This window comes from Passer montanus, unplaced genomic scaffold (genome assembly GCF_014805655.1).
Source record: "Passer montanus isolate IOZ18808 unplaced genomic scaffold, ASM1480565v1 scaffold188, whole genome shotgun sequence".
NCBI classification, from domain to species: Eukaryota; Metazoa; Chordata; class Aves; order Passeriformes; family Passeridae; genus Passer; species Passer montanus.
Window position 1 is genome coordinate 466,164 of NW_024366270.1, and position 11,947 is coordinate 478,110.

General features: G+C 42.5%; 1 protein-coding gene across 1 annotated transcript in view; it reads right to left on the bottom strand.

Annotated features, from left to right (window-relative positions):
- The window catches only part of LOC120500690 (protocadherin Fat 4-like), a 60,835-nt gene extending 49,137 nt beyond the window's left edge, over window positions 1-11,698 (bottom strand). The window contains exons 1-5 of the mRNA XM_039705896.1: window positions 11,571-11,698; window positions 8,627-8,888; window positions 6,663-7,013; window positions 1,626-2,548; window positions 730-904 (exon numbers count right to left, since the gene is read on the bottom strand). Of these exons, the coding sequence (XP_039561830.1) occupies window positions 730-904; window positions 1,626-2,548; window positions 6,663-7,013; window positions 8,627-8,888; window positions 11,571-11,648 (1,789 nt within the window). The 5' untranslated portion in view covers window positions 11,649-11,698. The remainder of the gene's footprint in view (window positions 1-729; window positions 905-1,625; window positions 2,549-6,662; window positions 7,014-8,626; window positions 8,889-11,570) is intronic.
- Between the last annotated feature and the right edge of the window lie 249 nt (window positions 11,699-11,947).

The following is an 11,947-nucleotide window of genomic DNA, read 5'->3' on the forward strand; positions in this document are numbered from 1 at the left end:
TAGAAAGCAGGAACAAGTTCTGCAGTAAATTAAATCCATCAAACCATAGGAGACCGGAGATCAGTCCAAAGTATGATGCAGGATGTCTTTGTTAATAATACTCAGACCAAAATCTGAAACCAAAATTTTGGGCTTGGACACCTCAAGTGAAAGTGTAATTAATCTTCATAACAGGACTTCACGTCCTGTTTTAAATGAAAGAACTTGGAATATATTTGGTATTGTGGTGCAAAGATATGACTGGATGCTGAGCAAAGCAGAATATTAAAATATTGAAATGCAAATTCTTATTTCCTTTCAAGGCTAAGATTTCAGTAAGATTAACTGAGTAGTCCATAGCTGTTTTGTGGCCACTCATCAGTGGCCTCTGCACAGTTGTGATACCAACATTATACAGGGTGCTATTGCCGTTTAAATTGGTGTTTTATAGTCATGCATGAAGTTTGTATTACTTAGGTAGGACCACTTATTACTGCAGGGCAAAAATCCACCTACCTAAATCTGCAGCAAGCTCTACCAACAGCAGACAACTGGACATAGGCATAAAATCCTGATTTCCAGAAACCAAATTCCCTTTGACATCAGGTAAGCCCAGCTCTCCCCACGGACATCCCTGTTCAACACAACTACCCAACCTCCATCCACTGAAGTTTCAGACCACTGCAAACCACTTATTTTCTGTCAAGAAGGCGATGTTCCCCAGCAGAAGAGATGCTCTGGCTGCCTCACCTGCGTCAGCAGCCGTGACCAGCAGCAGGTACTGCTCCTTGGCCTCGCGGTCCAGGCTCCGCACCAGGCGTAGCTCCCCGCTGCCCGACAGGGTGAAGGCTCCCTCCTCATTGCCAGCCACCAGCACGTAGGTCAGCTCACTGTTCAGCCCCTGGTCATCATCCCTTGCTACAACCTACACGAGCAATGCAAACAGAACAGATTATCAAGGACTGTAGAATTATATTGGGATAGAGGAAGCGTTCTCTGTGATAATGATCCGAATTAACGGGTTGAATTAATGCTAATGCTACAAGTATAAATTAGCTGTAATTGAAAAAAAAAATACTTAACACAGTGGTGGTGGATTTAAAAAGCATCGTTTGAAAATACTAAATAGTTGATAATTTATTTTTCTCAAGTGTAAATACAGTAAGACTGGGTTGGGGCTCAGTGAAAAACACAAATGACCTGGTATAAGCTAAGCTGTGTATGAGAGCAAGCACCGCACGCCCTGCTGTTGGATTCCATTTAGTTCTCTCTCAGTATTTGGCACACAGCATCATCCCATGTAGGCAACAACCAGATGGAAAGATTTGTTGCATTGAAGCTGAGAATGAGATGAGAGGATGAGAGGATATAGCAGACTCCCAAAGTCCCAGTGGAAGTGTGAGGATAGGCAGGGAAAACACAAACAGAACTCCAAAGAATAATATTAACTTTTGGTAACAAAAAAACCCACCCATACAAACAAAAAGGAAAACAAGCCAACAAAGACTGCAAATTCAATTAAAGCCAAGAGGCAACTTCTGCACTGTTTTGCCCCTTTTTAATTTTGGAGGAAGGACACTGTGTGTTAATACCACGTAGGCATGCCAGTTATTGTCAGAGACACATTTATTGCTGAATGTACCCACCTGAAGGACAACTTTTGGGAGTGTCTCCAAATTCTCAGGGACGTTCACAGAGTAGGGGGAAAGCTCAAACGTGGGAATGAAATCATTGACATCCTTCAGGACAATACTGACTGTCGCGGTATCGGTCCTGGGGCTGCTCCCACGGTCGGATGACTGAACAGTCAGTGTGTAGGAGGGCTTCTTCTCTCTGTCCAAAGGCTTGGCCACAGTGATCACCCCCGTCACAGAATCGATCCGAAACTCATTGCTGGCATCCCCGCTGACGATGGCGTAGCGCACCTGCCCGTTTGTCCCCTCATCTCCATCAGCAGCCAGCACCTGGATTAAATCCGTCCCTGTCAAAGTATTTTCCGCCACCTCCACTTTGTAAAGCTTCTGGGCAAAGAGCGGGTTGTTGTCATTGATGTCCAGGACTATGACCACCACATCCGTAGACGAAGAAAGGGACGGCTGACCCTTGTCTGTGGCTACCACAGTCAAGGTGTAGTTGGCCACGGCTTCTCTGTCGAGCTCCCCGGTGAGCCTCACCTCGCCATCAATGGTGCCGATGCTGAACTTGCTTCCCGGAGGCCGGAGCAGGCTGTACTCGATGTAGCTGTTGGGACCGCTGTCGGGATCCGTGGCCTGGGCTTTGAACACCACTGTGTCCATGGGCGTGTTCTCCGGCACGTACGTCAGCTTCGGGGAGATAAAGCTCGGGGGGCTGTCGTTCACATCCAGCAGAATGATGGAAACCTGGGCTGTGCTGGTGTACCTGGAGGCTGGCAGTGGGGCCATGTCGTGGACTTGCACGACGAGGCTGTAGAAGGACTGGCTTTCCCGATCCAAGGGCTGCCGGATGCTCAGCACCCCACGGTTGTCGATGCCAAACTGCCCCGCGCTGTCCCCGGACGCGATGCTGAAGGACAGCTGAGAGTTGGGACCTGGTTGGGGAGGGAGAAGAAAGGTAGATAACATGACTTCATCCCACTGGTATCCCCTAAGTATCAATATTTCCAGCCTCATTTCCACAAAGGAAATTTTCCTTCATTTTCCCACTGAAATGAGGACTGTACAACCATGTTGAGTGCTCACACTCCTCACCACCATTGGAGTGTTGAGCCTCCTCACCACCATTTTTTGAATCCATCTGCTAATTTTAGCCAAGTTTCACAGTGGAGCAGAAGCCTTTGAAATTATTATTTTCTGACAAGATAATATTCATGAAAGAGAGAGGGATGATGTTCATTGGAGAGGCCACAGAGGGAACAACTGGCAGGGTTCATCTCTGCTTTTCATTCAGCAGGAGCTCCATGGTGGCACCAAAACTAATTTTTCCCCATCTACAAGGGTGATGGATAAAGGATTTGAAGGGTTTTCCTTCAGAAACCAAGACCCAGTAGTTCTCTGCTCACTGAACATCTGGTTTCCGCCATTCTTCCCAGTTCAACTGAGCAACGTTATTATTAATGTAATTATTTTGTGAATTTTTCCACTCAATTAAAAAAAGCCACAAGCAGAAACTCCCAAGCCTAGCTAGAGCAAGCCAAGAGTGAATACTGGGGAAAGGTATGCTTCCCATATATGGCATGGTATTCCAAAATATCTAATGAACAGCCCTCACTCATCTCATGATCAAAACATAACCAGCAATTATGGTCAGGGGAGAGATATCATTCCAGTAAGGGAAATGCATCCTGAACCTGGACAGGGCTGTGAAATATCCTTAAATATTCCTTGTAGGAAACAATACCTGCTACTGCGTCAATTCCACAGTTCACTCAAAACAACTAATTATTGGGAACATCCAAATGTGGAAGAAGTTCTCTCCTCCTTCTATCTTACCCCTATTTTAATTAATTTGAAAATTGTTCTTGCTTTGCGTATTCAAGACTGTGTTTAGGATTAGTAAATTAACCAACCATTAGCTACTAATTTACCTCTCAAACTAGCTTGTTCATGTAAAGAAAGCTGCCCACTTCACTGATTGCTGTGCATTTTGTCATTTTTATTCAGAAGATATTCTCTCTGAGTGAATTGCTTTGATAATAAAATTATCCCTGCATTAGATTTACTAATCTCTGCTGTTTATTATGCTCAGACTTGAGAAATCTAGTCTTATGTGTCTTTCCCCCAGTGGCTACTGTAATTGGCATCTTTCCCTCTCTCTTTTTCCTCCTGTAGGAGTCAAATTATAAAATGAATAGAACCAAACATGAAAGACAAAATATTTGAATGCAATTAAAGAAATTAATGCATTTTTCTATCAGATATTAGTGTGTCTCCATTACTTTGATCAAGTGAAGGATGGTGAAAGTTTAATGCTACTCCGCTTTCTGTTCAGTTGTATTTTCAAATACACTAATTATATGTACGAAAGTCTTGATTTCAGCAAAGTACTTTCTGGCAATTCAAGATTTTTGGAGATGGGTAGGATTTGGGTCCTGCAAAAGAAAATTACTTTAAAAAACACTATATTTCCACCTCTCCCTTCCAGTGTTTTCTATGGTGTTTATTCCTAAGAAAAAGTTAGTTTGTTATTCCTTATCTCACCTCCATGAACATTTCATTCTTTGTCCTGTATTCTCATAGGTTTCCATGCTGCTAATGCTTATATAAATTAAACTCTGAAACAGAAGAGTTGCCTAAATATCAGTGGAGCCAGGAAGGGCACTCAATGAACTAATCTCTTTTTTAAACACAGCATGCCAAGCTGGCATTGTGCACCTCATCCATCCCCCCTTCCAAGGTTTGGAGCTGGGCTGTTCTTAGGGAGAATGTAGGGACATCCTCTTTTCTGAACCTTAGGTTTATTTAATCCAAGGGTTCATCTGATAAAACTCTGAAAGGGCAGACATGGAGTCACCATTTTCATGATAACACTCTTCTAAAGGGTTTTGTTTCTGTTTTTATTTATTTACTAATAAGACTAAAAAAACCCAACAAAACTACTTCCCCCCGCCATTCTATAAATACCTATAGAATTCAGCTGGGAAAATACGTAACCAAAATTTTAGCAAACTGACAAACATGTGTGTGCATGTGTTTTCCTGTAAATTCTTTGTTGAAAAAAATAAAATCTTAATTTCAAAATGAATCAGTTTAAGTAACTGAGTTCTTTAGTACATTTTATTATATTATTAAACATCCAGGAGCTGTAGCTGATATCTGCTATGAACCCGTATATGAAACAGTCCAAGCTGAGATAAACAGCTGCTGTTTCCCAAGGGGTGTGCTGAACAAGAAAATGAGAATTGGAGCAGTTTCACTATCACCACACTTCTGTCTTTTATCAGTGTTTATCCTAAAACAACAGCCATACCTCATTATAAAACAATGTCTTTTCAGAGCTCTTTCAAACTATAGGATTGTGTAACATAAATAATCAACGAAATTGTATTGAATGCATTATCTGTGAGCACATGGAAGGGTATAATACTAGCATTAGCTATTTCTGTGCTCTGGATAAGCATAAGACAACACAAGATAACAAGTGTGGGCTTGAAACAGAAACAACAATAGATCATAACATTTGTAACTTAAGTTACAGTCCTATGGGAGAACTCAACCTGGCCTGCTCTTGGAATGATATTTCTGCCCTATTAATTTTAAATCCAGCCTCCTAAAAAAGCAAGCGTGCCAGAAAATATAAAAGGCAAGATATCTGACTTCTCGTTACATTGCTCCTCAAGTACTCATTTGCCTCCTTGATAACTGAGTGTGTAATGAATGTGAATTGATATGTCAGTGCTATGATACAGTTCCCATCCACTGTGCACACATGGAAATTAATGTATGAGGTGCAAGAGAAAAGGAAAACAGACTCATAACAGCAAAGTGAAATTAACTTCCAAAAAGGTTTGAAAGCAAGTGCTGTAGTCCTGACAGGAAAATAAGATAAGAAAGAGGAGATAGACACAAACCCATTTATCTACAAGTCTGGAGGAACAATCCCTTCCCCAGGTATGCATGATACAGGAGCAAGCTCCTCATCCAACTTGTTTAGTTTACGTAAAATAAAAGCCTTAACCAGTGTGGTGAAAGAGAGATTCATGCAAAAACAGCCAGTATCACAATGTTATGGCTTCTGATTTGTTGGCTTATCTTGGAATGGAATCTCTTGGCTATGGAATCTCTTATCCCTTCCTCAGCTTGATCTCAAAACCAGTTACACAATTTTCACCATGGAAAGTTCCATCCATCAGTGCAAAATTTATCTCCCCACAAAAATGCTGGAGTCCAACAACTCAGCTTTTCCTGTGGAAAAACTGCTTTGTTGAGCAACCTCGGTAGGTTCAGTCAATTTAGGTGCACAAACAGGGATTCCTTGAAGCATGTAGGTGCTCTGTCCTTGAAGCACATTTCAGTGCGAGACACTTCCTTGGGCTCTGCTGAGCCCCTGTCAAGTCAAGAGGAGACAAGATTGCTCAACATGTCACAAAAATAACCTTCACCTGTAAAGTCACTGTGAGTTATGAAGAGTTTTGCATTAGGTTACACAGGGTAATGTCTATGGGCACTTCAGAAAATGTGGTACACGATGGAATGCTGTTTATGCATTTTATGGTCATATTCTATAATTCTTCTTGCTTGGGCACAAATTGTATGGCAAAATGGTTAAGAAAGCTATAAAAATTGTACCTTTAACACTCAACACATTAACACCCTCTAGATGCCGTAAATAATCCCAATATTAAAGCTCATTTCAACGGGAAGTTTTCCTAAGATCTTTTTCAATGTTTTTTAACCTCCATGTATCAGCAACTTGTAGATGACAACTGCCTTCACGATCAACTTGAAAGTTATAGTGCATTTAAGATGATTGCAGGTAACATCTGATATTACCACAACCTTCTTCAGAATTTATAACAAACTTGGAAAAAAAAAACCAGAAAAAACACTTGGCAGACTTAGGTCTAATTTAAATGAGAATTTAAGCATACGAGAGCAGCAACTTACAGGGAGCCCCAATTTTCCCTTTTTTGAGTAAGTCTAACACATTGCTAAGGTGAAGCACAGATTTACGAGCACAGACACAGAATGTCAGGGAACTCCTACCGTCATCGGCGTCGGTGACGCTGAAGTTGAGGATGGCGGACCCAGGGGGAAGGTTCTCCATCAAGGAAGTGCTGTAGGAGGCCATGCCAAAGACGGGCGGGTTGTCGTTGATGTCCAGGATGTTGAAGTACACCCTGATGGCCGTGGACTGGCCTCCCCCATCCTCGGCATGGACGGTGAGGATGTAATACTGCTGAGCTTCGTAGTCCAGGGCCCGTGTCAGGTTGAAGACCCCGGTGACGGGATTCAGGAAGAAGATTCCCTCTTCATCATCCTCGCTTATGGTGTACGTGATCTCCCCGTTGACGCCCGAGTCGTCGTCAGTGGCAAGAATGGCTGCCACCAAGGAGCCTGCATGGCACAACAGCACAGCACCTTCAGGCACTTGCAACAGGCAAGAGCCAGCTCAGCATCGAGCAGATCCACAGATGAGAAATGCCCTCCCAGAGAAACTCAAGCCTCGACACTGTCTGAATAGCTATTGCAAAAGGTTTCTCAAAGCTGTTTTTTAACTTAGATATCAACAGGGGCAAAAATACCTTTTGTCCTGCTAGGCATTGTCTCCCTAAGACTCAAAGGACCCTCCCTTTGCCGCAGACAATCACAAGTTCTGGAACCTTCTAGATATTTCTTTCCAAATGCAGAACCCAAATATATTTCTTTCCAACCGCATAACCCAGCTCTGCTTTTTGAAACAGTGCCTTTGCAGGGTAACTGTGGTTAGAAAACTAGAAACCCTATAGGGGTCTGTTCTCCGCTGTTTTCTGAAATTCAACGCCCTGTGAATTTGTGCCAGTGTTTTCATTTCTGCATAGCTGACCTATCTGACTAGAGTTTGGAAATCAAGTGTCACTTTTTAGTATTTCGAACACTAATTATAATTAAGATCAGCTCATTTCCAAGAAAAGAAATCATTAAGTTTCCTTTCCCTGGAACCAGATGAACTACGTGCAGCACAGTTAACTACTTTCAAGCAACATGATAGTGAAAACTGCTTATATCATCAGAACAAAGAAGAGTGCTGCAACCCCCTTTAATCCAGCTGGATATGCTGGCATCTTTCACACACATTTGATGATCTCAAGCTTTATGTTTCTTTAACTGCAAGGGGAATGGGGATTACTCTCTGGGATAGAAAGCTGAACCTCAAAGGGGAAACCTCCTGGTCATTCCCCTCTGAGTGAGCCTGCCAGCTGCTCCCAGACTTGCGGACAGCAGAGCAGGAGAAGATGCAGTACTTTAATACAAAATCAGCCTATTTTTTCCTTCAGCATCCACCACTGCTGAGCTGGCTACAAAGCACTAATGTACACCCTGTAAATGATTAACTAGAGAAGTCTCATTTTCACATGGAGGGCATTAGGCTTGCCTTTTCCAGGGTTATTGCTGCTGAAACAGACCTAGACCCAAGGCTCTGAGAGAAAAGACCATGGCTGGGGATCAGCAACCAAAGCACTCCGTGCTATACAGACACCTCAATTACTTCCAGATTGGATTCCTGAGGCACAGCTGATTGCACTGTAATTCTTTAACGTGAAACACCACCAAATTTTGGGACACGGACTGTGGGGCAGAGTGCAAAAGTTGGAGGCATGGGGGTAACCTTAGTTCTCCCAAGCTGAGACTCCCATGCTTGTGAAAACCCTAATAAAAGCTTGAAAGCTAACACCACATAATTTGCATCTCCTTGGTTTGTTTATGTTTTAGAATAAGCTTCTAAGATGCTACTGGCAGATACTGCTTTTGTACTAGCAATCTGTATAAAATCTTGGAAGTAATATTCATTTCTCACCTGGAAACATATAATAGAACACAGTATTTGAAAACTTTTTTTTGATCTAAACACTTTTTAATTTACAGCCCCCATTTTAAGCATGAAAAGACACTCTTGCATACGAAACCAGCTTAAACGAAGAAAACAACCACTTGAGAAGCCAGCAGTCGTATTTCCAAGTCCTGTTTACCTGGAGTGGCATCTTCTGGGATGTCAAAGGAGTACACTGGCTTGGAGAACTTGGGGATGTGGTCATTGACATCGCTGACGGTGATGTTTATCCTCACGTCCGAGGACTGCAGGCCGTCGTCAGCGCGGACCAGCAGGGAGTACTTGGAGCGGCGCTCGCGGTCCAGGCGCTTGGTGGCGATCAGCTCGCCCGACTCGGGGTCGATGTGGAAGCTGTCATCTGCACCGCTGATGATGGTGTACGTCACCAGGGCATTGGCTCCCTAAGCCAGAACAGAAGCGGTCAAATCGCCGCATTCACCAGGAAAACCACAGCTCAACTTGCAGCAAGGCAAGGATCGTTCCAGTAACTGCGCTTGGGGATTATTTTTCAGAACAGTTTCCTTTAATAAGCAGCCTTCCTGCCCAGTCCCTGCTTCAGCCCCACATGCACACAGTTTTTATTTATGAGATGTGAAACGATGAGATTACCCAGATACTTTGTGCTCTACTCTTCATAAAAGGATTTCATCCAATCAATACTAAAAAACTCTGTTACCTGTTTTGGTTTCAAACCAGCATCACTGAGCAGTGTGACATCGTAAAACAAGACTAAACACTGATCCTTAGCTTTGAAGGTTAAATTAAATCCTTGCCAGTGGGATCAGCTCTGCCTTTCTTGCTCTCTAGCATGGAGGGAGCAGGAGAGGGAGGAATGAAGGCACAGAAGCAGGGAGGACCTGGGGCAGGCACGTAGCAGCACTTCCAGCCACCACGCAGGGCAAGGACCACAGCTCGTGCTCAGGAGAAACCCATGGAGGCCATGCTTGCAGCAGCCCCTCAAAGGTCAGTTTCTGCATGGAAATATATTTACCCATGTGAATAAAAAAAACCCCGAAGTGACAAATCACACACCATTAAAATCATAGTTCTGATCTCTTGGGTTGTGCTGCAAGTCAAAAGCATTTGCTTTTGGGTCAAAAAATTTCATTTACTTTTGGGGGAAAAAAAGAAGCATTCATGTGGACTTCGAGCATTTTGGTTGAAAGGAAAGTTAAGGAGAAGTAATGTTACACAGAAAAATGTCATCTACTTCTTTTTCCAAGACAGGCTTAAGGATACTTAGAGTTTGGTAGCCTCCAACATCATATACAGTATCTAAACCCTGTGTACTGATGGTGCCTAGAAATTCAAGGAGTTATTTACTGTGCCCTCCTCTGGTGCCAGGCCAGAGCTCAGGTTTGACAGCTGAAACCTGCTGCTGATGTGCCAGTGGCACTTCTGCAATGAACAGCAGATCAAAGACATCAGGCTGAAAGGAATTCTAGGGCTGTTTCAAATACTCCTGCCTAAAAAAAGCAAATTAACAGAGATAAACACCTGCTTGTATGTGTGAGAGGAGAGACAAGCATTAGTTGCCTGACCTTACCACAGTGCCCCATGCCAAACTTTCTCTGGGGTGCTGTTTCAAAGAGTCAGACTGAGCTAACTGATAAAAGGAAATTTAGAAAGAAAACAGACTTCTGCAGTGCCCAGCCCTGCAGAGCTGCGTGCCGTGCTCCATCTGCGTGCTCAGGTGTGCCTGGGGGATGTCACACGCTTTCCTCCAATTGTGTGGCTTAGCCATCACACCTCATGGGAATTTTCAGAGGTGACCACACTCTTCACCCCTTGTTTGACCAGCCACAGTCCTTCTAACAGAGTGCAGTTAAAACCACAGCCAGGTGTGATGCTGGCTTATACTTTGCCCTCAGCTTCAAAAAGCAAGGGGGAATAAAAAGGTATCTCAGCCAAAAGTTGCACATCACTAGGAAAACTCGGGCTCCTTGTAAAGAGTTTGAGTTACAAATGTTCTGGCAGGGAAATTGAAATCATTCCTTTTGATAAAAACACTGACTGATTTCTTTCTAAGGTAATAAATCACTTCCCACTGGGTGGAGTGCTTCAGAAGGGGTAATAGATTAGGGGCAGTTCAGGAATGGGTAAAGAGGCTGGAGCATTATTGCTGTAATCTTAGATATATTTGCCATACCACATCACAGAGTGGTAGCTTGGTATCTACTGCTTCCTAAAAGAAAAATAACCAGCTAGAATTTTTGTTACACAAGTGCACCTTTCCAAAATCCTGGTTTTGTCTGTGTATCAGGCTACTACTGGAAAATAAAGGGAAAAACAAAATATTTACAATTACATTCACGCCATTCCTGGGGGTGTTCCCGTGGTTCCCTCTGTAGCAGTAAGATTAAGCACACCAATTAACAATCACAGGAAGACTAACCAAGCTAAAGGTTAGGAATAAAATTCTCCTGAGGAGGTTGAATTGCCCTTTTATTGGAAAACAAGAACTGCTTGCTGTTGTCAAGTGCAACTCTGTATTTTAATGACAACACAAACTTTTTGTACTATTATATTGACTTTTTAGTCGGTTTCCTCATGAAAAAGAAATAGTTCAACCAAACAAAAATAACATGATTAACATGTTTATAACTCAAACTTTTAAAATAAATGAATGCATCAATAGCATAGTAGTTTCTTCATAGTATCTTAGTTGCAGCATTCTCATAATAATGAATCTCAGAGGGCAAAATTCTTTTGCAAACAGATTCATGTACAGAGCACATTTTATCATTATTTCTTTTCCCCTCTTTTTGATAAAATAAAGCCATCTTTTGGAAGGGATAATATTGATCTTTGTTAGATGTAGTCAAGGGGAAAGCAGGCATTATCAGAGTTTTACTTGTTCTCCAAGGCTTGTCTCAGGTTAATTTTATTGCACACCTTGGGCTCAACTGCAACATCTTAATTTGAAAGTTAGCTTAGTCCTCCACAGTACTGGACAGAGCTTTGTGAATGACTGCCGTGATTCCTAAGGCTAAGCTCACACAAAGGGATGAAGAAAACAGATTAAAACATGTCCAGAATGGCACTTTCAGTACCAACATTCAAAACTGAAATCATGCTCCTACCTCATCAGCATCCATGGCTGTCAGCTGCAGTATTTTAGATCCATCCCCTATGTTCTCCTCTACAGTCAGGTCAAGCATGTCTGTGGGGAATACTGGTGGATTGTCATTGATATCCTGAAGTGTTATTTCTACCTGTTAAAAGAAGGAATAGGAAAAAAACTGGAGTGAGCACTGGACCTGAACGTTACTAATAAAGTAATTCTGAAAGGAATCAGGTAAATTGCTCTTAATCACATGAATTAGCACATTCCCAAATCATACCAACAAGCTCGTCCGGATATTAAAATTCCACATTGTTATAAAATACTCCTAGGAAAACCTCTAACACAAATAAAGTTAATTTGACTTGTTGATAGCAACTGATTTTAAATGGTCCT